Raw genomic sequence first — 12474 nt, 5'->3', positions numbered from 1 at the left:
CGTGAGAAAGAGAAGAATTACCAAGGTAAAAGAGAAGAGGCCACTAAAAGCAGTGAAGATGTTAGTGTTGGTGCTCAGTGTAGTAGCACACAGTAGAAGAAGCTGTACTACCTGCATCAGGGGCAAGAGAAAAACAGCCAAAAGAAAGAAGATGGTTAGAGATTAAATAAATAAATAAAAAATAAATAAAAAAAACTCAATAAAGAAAGTAAATTCAAATCAATATGGGGCGACATTCCAAAATAGGCTCCATGAATCAGCAACAAAATGGAGTCATTATCATTGGCTAAACATCAGGTGGATTTATGGATTCAGCATGTATTTAACTACCATCAATGTCCCCCTCCTTGTAAACCAGTAAACACATTTAGGAAATAAATCCAATCCAGTTGATAACTATTTGTTGGTTGTAAATATGTAAATGTTTTATTTATTTCATTAATAAATTAGGCCATTGTTAAAAGTTAATTATACAGCAAAGGGAATGGAATTATTAGGAATAATTGGATGTTTTGTGAAAAAAAGTTATATAAGAAGATTGATACACCTCTCAAATCTCTGTTACAGCCAGGATGTGGTTAGCTTAGCTTAGCATTAAGACAGGAAACAGGTGGGGCAGCTAGCCTGGCTCTGCTCAAAGGTACATACAAAGCTTAAAAAAATAAATAATGTTGTATCTTGTGTGTTCAATTCATGCAAAAATGTAATTCTAAAATGACAAGTTATGGTATTATGGGAATATGTGCATGCACTAGACATTTTCTTAGGGGTGTAGTGCCTTATTAGAGTCTTGTCACCATGTAGTTGAACATGTCATTGCTCCTGTGAAACTGCAGCTTTTCATATTTACACTTAAACAAAAACGATACTTGTTAAACTTTAACAATACTTTTTGGGATTTGTTTTTACCTTTGGACCGAGTCAGGCTCTTTACTGTTGCCTTCAACTAAAGGCTCCTGTCTATTAGCAGACAGATACAAGAGTAATATAAATTCTTTCATCTAATGCCCATGAAAGTTAATAAATAAATTTCCCAGGCTATTCCTTTAATCAATGTCTATAACTGAATAAATTGTGTGTGCACAGTACTTACTACCATCCTGAGCGAGGCCCGCCCCAGGTCTCAGCAGGAGCACCACTTTGTTTCCTCCAGCCTGTATCAGTTCAATAGCCCGTGTATGGGAAATACCGCGTGCCGGCTCCCCGTTAATCTCCACTATCTCATCTCCGACCTGTCAGCAATACACAAAAGCAATTATTAAATAGAAACTCACCTTTCAAAGCTTAGCATATTCCACTGTGTATGTATACACACTTTAACTAAAACATACGAAGCGCCATGCTCACACACAAACTTGCATAATCAAAGAACTAGAATTTCACTCAACACACACACGCACACGCACACACACACACACACACACTTTGTAATACCCTGCAGGTAGCATCTATTATTGGAGATGACAAAATAACTCAGGATAAAGCATGTAAACATGTCAGTGTATTAGGATCTAATCAGTGTTGACATTCCTCTCCACCCTTGGATAGGCAAAGTCATGCCCAGAGACCACAGTCTGGCAAGTCTAAGATTGATTCCCTCTAGGAGCTTCTATTCTGTTCCAACACTGCACCATCTTCCCCCTCATTCTAATATTAATAATGTGATTGTTTCATCCCCATGGGTAAATGTTAATTTGACTGAACCTTTTCCATGGACAAAAGAGTGCAGGGTCAGTTACAGAGTGACCTTCCCTGAAATGGTCAGTGTCATACTTAAAGTCCGTGTAAAGGCAATTTCATGTTTTCTTTCAAAACACAATAAATATGTTGGCAAATAGTTGCTGAAAACAAAAGACTTTGAGCGACGTATTACTGAAATGTGGAGTAAGTATAGTGCTTGTTACAGTCCTAAAACGAGATCGCGTGACGTCGTGTGGTGATCAAACATAACATTTGCTTATTGTGCTCCGCTGCGGCAAGTGAACGTGACTTTGGCGCATTCAGTGGACATGCCCCCACAGTCCTGGAGCTGAGAATACTGCTCATTTTTACCTGATTTTGACACCTAATTTCATAAATATGTTGTTATTATGTAATATGTTATTTTTGATCATTCAAAATGTCTGGGTGGTTAATAACACTTTCTTCTTTAGTCTGACATGGACTTTAAGCACACTGATAGATGGATAGATGGATGGATTGATACTCAAGGACACATCTGTAAATGTGACTTTCTATACGCTGTATAGAGAACTCAATAAAAGCAAAAAAAAACAAAGCAAAAAAAAACAAAAAACTGCAAAGACATTATAGCTAACAGCATCTACAGTATTATATCCTCAACCTTTTAATTCTGATTTACCTCTCTCCTTTATAAACTAGTAAAAGTGCAAAATTAGACTTCAGAAATGTAATGGTCTATATAATAGCACACCAACAATCTAACAATATTGAGTGTAACCGAAGTTTCCCAAGACTGCATTGACTTTTATTTAGGTATCAAATATCTAGTCTTTTTTTTTTTTTTTTACATATTTCTTGTTAGCTCTTATTAGCTCAAGGACAGAAGACTATCTGCCTTCTGTCCAAACCAAGACATCTCAACATTACTGGCTGCCCATGTGAATGGTGCCCATGACATTTGCCGTGGATATTCATTGTCCAGACAGAATGAATCTCAGTGGTGACTACCTGACCTCTCTTAGTCCCACCACAATTTCAATTTGCAGAAATTCAATAAACTTTGCTTTAGCTAAACTGTGCACATGAGACAAAATCTGATATATTAGTTCAATGAAATACACTAAAGCATGTCATTACCCCTTTGGGATAATGACCTTAATGTGAACTTCTGAAATTCTTTTAGTTCTGATGGCAAACTTTATACATTTAGCTCCACCAGTATAGCAAAGTTATATCAGTATGTTGTTATTTCCAACCAAAACTGAGTATTGTGACAAATAATGCATCTTCGAGGCACCACTAATAGTGCATTTGACATTTTGTGTCAATATCATCTGGCCACAGGGGCAATTTAAACTTTTTACATGTCAGTATTCTAAAAAGTCGAACCTAAAGTCCCTTAAAGTGTTGCTAAAATCAGTTTCCTGTTTGTTTTAGCAGTATAAAAGTTATAACAAAAGGAGAACTCACATGGATCCGCCCATCCAGCTGAGCAGGTCCATCTTCAGCCAGTCTCAGGATGTATAGGCCCATGTTGTACTCTGTTCCCCCTCGCAGACTAAAGCCAAAGCCCCTGGGACCCCTCTCTAACTCCACTGTCAGACAACCCTACACAGCATAAAGATAACAGTCATTAATACGCTCAAATGCAGACACACCAAGATATGTAACATTCAGACAAACACATAGTATACATATATACATTATTATATATTATATAGGAACTTTATCTATTATATCATTCATACAGTTGTGACTTGAGCTTATATGTCTATTGTGAAAAAATGTGAAAAAACCCTAACCCACTAAGACAACACGGAGAGAAAGAAATGAGAGGATTATTCTTACCTGGTTAGGTCCTGTCACACAAAGCGTTCCCTGCTCACTAAGTGGAAGAGTTTTGTGGTCAGACCAGTTAACTCCCTCCCTTTTCTCCTCCACATCCAGGTTATAACTAAAACAAACAACAGATGTATTTCTCCAGTAAACAGCGTGTAAACAGCAGGCTGCAGGCTACAGACACCAAATACCATTATGCAAAAACTTAAAGTCGAATTTTATGCTGGATATTAAATGGGGGAGGGCTGCTTTCTTCACACTTGGATATTTTAATTTGTGTGCTGTGTTGTACTAAATGTTCTTTTATTTATTACACCGGTGTCTTTGTTGGGAGAAATTTTCTCTAGCTGAGGGCAATCCAGTTTCTTGCTGCATTTTCTATCTACTTCTGTGTACACTCACACACCTCAGGAAAGAAATGGAGGTGTGAGCAGTAAGTCAGAACACCAACAGTGAAGAAGGAGGTGGTCATTTTAATGATGACAAGTATGTAAAGGGACATTTTGATGATTTGGAGCATGGTTTGTACTTTTAGGGTACAAATGGGGGGAGTTAAACTATGCACAGGGTAGCTATAGTTAGTGTACCACTGGTATGCACAAGGTGTTTTTGGCTTCATGTTTTTCTTTTGCTTTGAGAGAAGATACTTACCGTTCATCCTGCAGTGCTGACCTTTGCCCCATGGCTCTGTGCTGAAGAGCTGGACTCTGTTTAGCTGAACTGGCTCCAGATGGAGGGCCTTTGTATTCTACAATACATGTTGATATATGTATTGTGGACACAGTGATCAGTGTAAAAATGCCTGCATGTTTTGTATTTATGTTTAACAGTTCATCATTTAGATTTAACTAGATACACTACCAAAAGAACAAAATTCAGACTAAACTCTTAACACTGAGAATAAAATATTATATTTTCTCATTATGTGCATGGTTGATTTCTTTGATTATGTCTCACTTGCAGATAATAAAGTTTTCAAAATCCTATTAAACCCAGACCATCATATTAATGTAATAAATGCACATGTGGGCACTCACCATCCTCTGGAACCACAGTGAGGGTGACAACATTGCCGGCATCCTTAATAAGCTGAACAATGTCATTGTGAGAGAGCTCGATAATGGAGCGTCCGTTGACCGCTGAGATACGATCTCCGACGTGCAGCAGACCACAGCGGTCGGTTGGACTTCCTTCAATGATTCGGCCAATTTTGTGTGGAATAACTGAAATGGCAGATATGAAAGAGAAATGAGACATTAAGAGCCAGATGCAGTGACCATTATAAAGCCCTTGAAACATACATAGAGATCCAACATAATGATAGACTCCACAATCCAGAAAAAATGCGTTGTTCTGGCTTAATTAACATTTAGTTAATGTCTTGAATTTTTGATGCAGAGACTGCGGGTATATATTAGCTTCAAAGGAGGAAAACACCACTCCTTTCATATAACTGATTCTTTGGCCTCTTTAAATTGGGTTATACCACTAAAGACATAAAGGTTGAGAGAAATTCCACTTAGTCTTTAGTGAAGTTTTCAAATCCATATATGAATAGTTTATACCCACCTTTGACAAACAATGTTATTTCTTGACACCGGCGATCAATAAGCAATATTTCTATTGTCCTTGATGTTTTATACACACATCACACTTTACACACAACATTTTCTTGATGATAATCTTAAAATAACTGATGCAGGATTAGAGAGACTAGATTCTTACCGCCATACGGTGGTTTACTCTTGGAGGTGAGGATGACAAAGCCAAACCCTTCAATTTCTTTGCGGTGGAGTGTGATGTCAAAAGACTCATGGTCCAGAGCGCTGGGCATTGGTAGGCGAGGTAGCTTGGGAGAACCATTCACCAGCACTGGAGTCATTTCCTGAATCTCTTCATCTGTCGCATCTGAAACAAAAAGGATACAGATGCTAATGTAATTTGTGTTTAATGCATCTTTCTTTGTATTTGTGTGTGTGCTTGCATTCCTGAGGGTTTTTTACAGAATGGTCTGGAGTTTCTGCATATTCATGCACTTGAAATATGCAAATAGAAGTTACAAAGTGGCATCTTATAAGTGAGTATTATTAACAAAGTCACAATGGAGCAGTATTATCTACAGAATGTGGATGTTAAAAAAAGAAAGTGGTTGCCAATGGCTACCGGTGACCACATTGGTGGAGAGATAACTACTAAGGCAGTCTGTGCAAGGCTTCTATTCCCCGATTCCCCTTTCTGTCAGAATATAAAATGCAACACTTCCTCTGTGTCAGAGGGTTTTTCTCAGGAAGGCCCGAGGAGACATTAGATGTTTATAACAAGGTTTCAGGAACTAGATATACTGTACAGCTCTCTGTTATTACATCAAAAGACAGCATAACAAAGCATCCATTTATCAAAGTTAAAGTGTCAAATTTTTACAAAAGTAAGCAAAACATCTGAAGTGTGTTCTGATTGTTACCTCTGTAGATGACCTTCCTGCGCACGGTCAACATAACTTGACCATTACGGGCAGCGTTGGTCATCAGATCCAGCACCTGCTTGTGCGAACGACCTTTCACCATCACACCATCAATGCCAATGAGCTCATCTCCTGCTCTCAGACGACCATCTTTCTCTGCAGCTCCGCTGGGCACAATGGCCCCAATGTACACCTGGGGAAAGACATTCTGAAAGAGGGTAAGTATAATAGAGAACTGGCAGTTTAAGGGATAGAAATGAGAATAATTATAGGCACATAAAGCCTTTATAATAGCTAGGGAATTTTATCCACATTCACATCAGTCACTTTCTTTGTAGTATAATCTGTCCAGAGGATAAATTAAAATACTTAAAATATGCATAAAAGTATTAGATATACTTACTGGCTGTTGTGGACCTTCACCTCCCAGAACACGGAAGCCAAAGCCTGTTTCTATGTCTCTCTTTAGAAAAACATCAATGTCTTTGGTGTAAGGCTCTGCGGATGAATAATATTTTGAGTGAGATGTCAAGGTTTCGTGTTGAATTGGGCATGATTTTAAAAAGCAACTTCTAAGAACAACTGATGCCGTGTTGGACTTACGTCTGCTCTCCAGCAAGGCTTTGGACTTCAGATACATCTCTGTAGCGTCTCGTTTGGGGGAATCGGTGGAGCGCAGGGTGCTCGTGTTGGAATGGTAAGGCAGGGCCTGCGGAGTCGAGTCTGCAGTAACGTCTAAAGTCTCTGTGCTTGCCGTCATTTCTTGTCTCTGAAATAAAATATAACAAAATGTACCTTTACACCACTCATTGCTTTAAGTGTCAACTTTGGATTTTTTCATTCGTTCATTCATTCCTTAATCAAATATCCTTTGGTATTCACCTATGAAGGACACGTTTTATTGATAGTCTCTACAGCTCATTATAACAGACAAGTGGCTGAACATCTAATTGTGATAGATTACATAAAGCAATAAAGGTCACTTCACCAGCTTTCTGCTTTTTATTTTAAACATAGATTGTTTTCACTTTACATTCCCTTGATTGTTATGAAGGCTAAGCAATGGGATTTGTTTGTGACATCCACGAGAAAGACTAAAGACTTCCCTGTGGCTGTGATGGGGCCTATTGAAGCAGAAAGGGCAACTTCTTTATCGTAAAATGTTGTATTAATAATACCACCATATCTAAAGAGGCTCATCCATGCTTCATTACCATTGCAATCCCGTGACAATAGCCCTAAGAATACGACTACTGAAAGAAAGTAATTAAGACCGTTATTCAGAGCAAACAAAAGGAGGCGCCCAGAAACATAATCAATATTCAAATTTATTGCTATCATTTAATTCGATGCAACAGAGGCTTGCTGGTTAAGCTGAAGGACAAAAAGCTTTGAAATTAAATTGCAGGATAAGTCCCCATGGGGAAACAATAATGTGGAAATAGGAAAAGATATGTTTTTTACTCACAGGCTTTAGACTCTTCACAGGGGATGTTTGACCTATGAAGAGACATAGATAGACAACAGGAATATGGTGAGAAATGCAGATATGATTTAGAATAACAGCAATGATTGAACCAGTGTCCACCAGATGGCACTGCCTCTCTGACTGTGAAACCGCAGCAGTGAGCATAAAAATAAACCAGTGAGCTGCTCTATAGTCAAGAGGTGTACTTACTAAAGAATGCTCCATTCGGGAATATACATCCATGTGCGATTAAAGAAACATAGGGAATATAAAGATAGTACATGTGCTGGAGTGCTGACTACATGAAAACCCACTGCAGTGGCGAGGAAGCCGGTGATGGCATTAGAAATTCATGCATATAATTCAATGACCGATAATTCCCTTCCTTCTCTCTGTTCGCTGTACAGTACACCCACACGTTTCATCTCAAGCACTCAGATTGTTCCCTACAGATCATCTCGTACAGCCCCCTCCTCCCCTCCTCACATAAACTGTATTAACAAACACTCCTCTGGAGCCTACAGCCCTGTGGGGCTGGACCAACACTTGGCTTGATGAGGGGTTAATGGAGCCTGATGTAAAAGGGAAGACACAGCGGCGTTTTTCCGCTTCACTGCAAAATTCCTAATCCAACATCAAGAGTGATCAAAGGCCAGGAAATAAGACAAGTGCACTCTGTTCACACCTGAAACACACCACTCTTTTCCTTCCATCCGTTCTCTAAGCTGTGCTCTTCTCCTGTTAAGTGATGCCCACTGCTCACACACACACACACACACAAACACAGGGGAGGATCTCTCTTCCAAGCTAAAGGCCATTGTCTAATGAGGGTTAAAGCTGGCATTAGCTCTTCAGTTGGGCAGAGTGGGTGAGGCTGAGTCCAGCTCTGCTGTGACTGTGGGGTCATGCAATGTGCCAGTGCAGCAGGACATGGTGATCGTGGCACAACGGTGAGGGGGAGTAGTGTTGGAGAGGAGAGAGGAGGGCGCGGCCACGGGGAGGAGGCCCTCGGGGACCTTTCCTTGATAGACATTTAGCCATGGCTCTTTAAGGGCCCATGAATGTAGAAGCATACAGAAATCGCATGCGCTCTGCTGATGATCAAAGCCAACCCGAGTTGCATTGCTTCACACAGTGAATCCCTGGGGTGGCTGGAGATGTAGGAGACATTTGAAGGGTGCCTACCCTCCTCCCTCTCTCCCCTGGTATCAAGCACATCCCCACACTTATGTAATTCCTGCACTGAGAGTTGCAACAGACTGCATTACGCCTCATTGGGAGTCACCCTAAACAGAAGCAGGTTGAGTGGAGACACACAAAAGGAATGCTCAAGAAATGCTCGAGATGTACAGTTTGTGAATGTAAAGACCCTAAGAAACAGTGTTCAGTTTGATGAATGTATGCAACAGTTATGTAGGTGCAGGTGGATCTATTCAGCTAAAAAAAAGGCAGCAGTCTCTGTTGTGGTGACCACAGACACAGTGGCATCACCCCAGCCACAGTACAACAGTGTGTGGTTAGTCGATGCCCCTCAACCAGCCACAACACCGCCTCACCTCCTGTCAGTATCAGCACGCTGACCTCACCTCCCATGGGGACTGTTGAAATTGTATTGACAGCAAGAGCAAATTATGTCACACAAGAGACGGCATTAAAGCATGAGAATAAAGAATGAAATAACGTGGATATACGGCCATTCAGTCTGCCAGAAAAATAAAAAATACACATGTACAGGCATATAGAAAAATAGGTGGACAAGTAGTCAGATAGACAGGCAGACAAATACAGAGATGTATTGTTCTTTTAGTCTCTCACCTCCTCGTAGAACTAGCACATTGACCTCGCTGCCCACTGGTAAGTCTTTGAGAATGTCCACCACTTGGGCATGGCTCAGCGTTTGGACATTTTGCCTGTTGATCTCCTTGATGACATCTCCTTTCTGCAGGCCACGGCACCACTGGGCATCCAATATCATCTTTACCTTCTGGCCCAGCGGGCAGTCAGCAATGGCGAACCCGAATCCTCCGGGCCCCTTAATCAACGGCACGCTCACCAGCTCTGGTTGCAGCATCGTGGTGGCTAACTCTGCCCGATCCCCCTGTCTCCCGTTCGGCAGGGCCGCTACGACGGGTCGACCGCTGGCATCCGTAGTGACGTAGTGGAGCTCCTGAGATGAGCCGTGGAGAACGTCACCTTTCACAAGCAGCGGCTGCCCATTGATGAGGGGCACGGCCGTCACCACCTCTCCACCATGCAGAGCTTGCTGAGGCTGAGAGGCCGGTGGTGGTGGAGGAGGTGGAAGGGGGTCATCGCTGTTTAGATCCACATCTGGAGGAAGAGCGTATCCACGGCAAAGAACCATATCCACGTACTGGTTGATGGGAATGGATTGGAACATCTGCACCACCTCTGGATGGGTTTTTCCCAACACGGACAGTCCATTAATCTCAACAATCACATCACCTAAAAGAGAGGAAAGAAAGTGAGGAGAAAGGCGGACTTTCTCTTCTGGTATTTAATTTAGACATCACTTCTCTATAATGCTTTACTCCTTCCTTTGTCAGATGGATCTTTCCTCTAAAATGTCCCTTTCCTCTTCACTGCTCTCTCATATTTTCATTTTGGCAGCTCCCTCTGTACCTCTTCCCTTTCCTTTTATCTCCAGTCTACCATTCAATCCTACTTTATTCCTGTCTCTCCTTCACTTGCTCCATTGTTGAACAGACCTGAACAGCACTCTCTGTACAACTACATGGAGGGAAGACGGGTGTAGATTTCTGTCACATTGTAACATTGTAGCCATCACACACACACAGAGCTCACAGCTGTTGGCTTAAGTAGACAGCCGCCGGAAGGCAATGGCAAAGATCAGAAACTGAAAAACAAAGATGTTATATGGCTTCACAACCACTATAATCAGACTGCCTGCTATAAAACTGTGCCCTTGACAGTGCTAGAATTACCGTGTTGAACTCAGGGGACAGTGTTAGGCTAAGTGTGGGCTACAGAGGTAAAATGAATACCTCCAGGTGCATTGTAGCACACTTGGCACAGGATGGCTGCAAAATAATTTTCTGTAATATTGCAGAAATTAGCAGTTATAAACGCATAGATCTTCCAGGCAGCTAAATGAGATTTTAGTGTTTATCCAAACAGGAATCATCTTTGTATCTTGTCCACTTCTGTGGCCAAGTGTGTGTACATCTGCAGAGGTTTTTGCTTACCAGACGCCATCTTGTTGTCCTGGGCTGCAGGGCCGTCGCTGAGCACGTTTTTCACCTGCAGAAACTCATCGGTACGGTCACCTCCAATAATGGTGAATCCAAATCCCTGGGAGCTCTTTTTCAGTGCTGTGTGGTACATCTCTCCCTTCAGTTGGCTGGGATCTGCAGTGAAGCCAGACGCACCTCCCTTACCTGCAAATCAAATTGTAAATGTGAGCAAACATGGGTTAAAAATTAAAAAGACAAACAGAGCTTGACATTAAACCTAACAACGGTGATAATAAATTCATATCCCTCTTAAAAGACAGCAAAATCCATGCATGTCTACACTGAACATCAATTATACGCATTATGTGCGGAGGATCAACATACTAATTAGTCATTTCTAATTAATAGGCATGATATACATGCCTAAACTAGATAAATCCATCAACCTTTTTGTATAATCCTGGTAAGAAAGGAGCATAAACAGAGAGATAAAATAATATAAAACGTTAGCTTTAGATGGTAATTTACCTGTTAACTGTTAAGTGCTTCATCCTATTACAAAACTATAGAGCAGAGCAGTGATATAACGCCTGTGACAGTGTCCAATTTAGCACGACGTCCTCTCTTATCCCCTCCACACTGCAGGCAGTGACTCAGAAAAAAAAAGGTTTGTCAGTGTAGACTTTTTAGAACTTGAGTAAGGAACAACTTAAGGTCAGTGGCAACATCAATATGTACCAGCAGCCTGTCTGTGGCATACGCAATACACTAGATAACCAACTGTCAGGGTCACACTGCATTAAACTGAGCAGCTTCCCTATCTGGCATTACTGTGGTATCAGCACTTTAGATCATGGACACCATTTTTTCCTGGCTGCCTGACGATCTCTGGCATGGGCCGTATAGCTTCGACTGAAAAACAGCAAAAGTGAATCCAGGCGGTGACAAATGATGCACATTCCAGCGACTTTGCTGCATACTGAGAGAACCTGATGTGGCTGTCTGGGATGCCAGAAAATTCACTTTAAGTTCTGAAAATGGTCTGTCATTTTTTAAAAGAATCTACCTGGCTCTTTATTCTCCAAGTTGAATGAACTGCAGCAAAATGACCTGAGAGAAAAATATGCTTCATAATAATAAACATACTTTATTAAGTTTCTCTACTATTACTCATCATAGCACTGTGTCAGCACTAACAGTAAATGTTTATTAGAAAAAGTTACATTAATATTAATGTAATACATTTTTCTGGTGAAACTAGTGGTGGAAATCTCCTTCAAAGAAACAATAACAACCCAAAAACAAAATTTCACTATCATTATCCCAGTTAAAGATGTGATTGTCTCAGTTAGAGTGTGGGATTATATTGACCATATTTTTCTTATTGTCAACAAATTCCATAAAAAAGACCAAAACCAAAGACCAAAAGCAAAAGCAAAACCTCTAAAGTCCATTCATTCTTGTAAATATGTAATCAGGGTTATTGTTTTATTTATTACAGAGGTTAAAAACAAATCCTAAAACTGCTGTTCACTGTAGTTTTTTTTTTCTTCTGTTTTTGCTCAAACAAGGGTAGAAAGTGCATTTGTCGGGGACTACTTTCAGCCACTGCTGCTCTAATGAGTTTTTATGCCACCAGTATGGAGTATGTGGAATTGACTCAGAGTGCTGTGTCTGGGTTTGTGGTAGTGAAAGAACATGTCAGTGCAACAGTGTGTCTTACTCATGTGTTTTTAATAGTTTCTAGACAACAATTGAGGTCTATGCCCCAGAGGAAAATTATATTATATATATCATTAAAAGTGATTTTA

At 40.6% G+C, this 12474-nt stretch overlaps 1 protein-coding gene across 4 annotated transcripts in view; it reads right to left on the bottom strand.

Moving 5' to 3' along the window:
• The window catches only part of magi3b (membrane associated guanylate kinase, WW and PDZ domain containing 3b), a 118609-nt gene that overhangs the window by 3470 nt on the left and 102665 nt on the right, over window positions 1–12474 (bottom strand). The window contains exons 9-22 of one of the 4 annotated variants that reach the window (XM_027279546.1): window positions 10676–10867; window positions 9267–9914; window positions 9008–9049; window positions 7452–7483; window positions 6587–6752; window positions 6387–6481; window positions 5984–6191; window positions 5248–5430; window positions 4560–4745; window positions 4174–4270; window positions 3532–3637; window positions 3154–3291; window positions 1094–1232; window positions 22–111 (exon numbers count right to left, since the gene is read on the bottom strand). In XM_027279546.1, coding sequence (XP_027135347.1) covers window positions 62–111; window positions 1094–1232; window positions 3154–3291; window positions 3532–3637; window positions 4174–4270; window positions 4560–4745; window positions 5248–5430; window positions 5984–6191; window positions 6387–6481; window positions 6587–6752; window positions 7452–7483; window positions 9008–9049; window positions 9267–9914; window positions 10676–10867 — 2282 coding nt within the window. In that variant the 3' untranslated portion in view covers window positions 22–61. The remainder of the gene's footprint in view (window positions 1–21; window positions 112–1093; window positions 1233–3153; window positions 3292–3531; window positions 3638–4173; window positions 4271–4559; window positions 4746–5247; window positions 5431–5983; window positions 6192–6386; window positions 6482–6586; window positions 6753–7451; window positions 7484–9007; window positions 9050–9266; window positions 9915–10675; window positions 10868–12474) is intronic. The other 3 variants (XM_027279543.1, XM_027279547.1, XM_027279544.1) reach the window with 3 other exon arrangements.

This window comes from Larimichthys crocea, chromosome VI (genome assembly GCF_000972845.2).
Source record: "Larimichthys crocea isolate SSNF chromosome VI, L_crocea_2.0, whole genome shotgun sequence".
Taxonomy (NCBI): domain Eukaryota; kingdom Metazoa; phylum Chordata; class Actinopteri; family Sciaenidae; genus Larimichthys; species Larimichthys crocea.
This window is presented reverse-complemented; position numbering and strand designations above follow the sequence as displayed.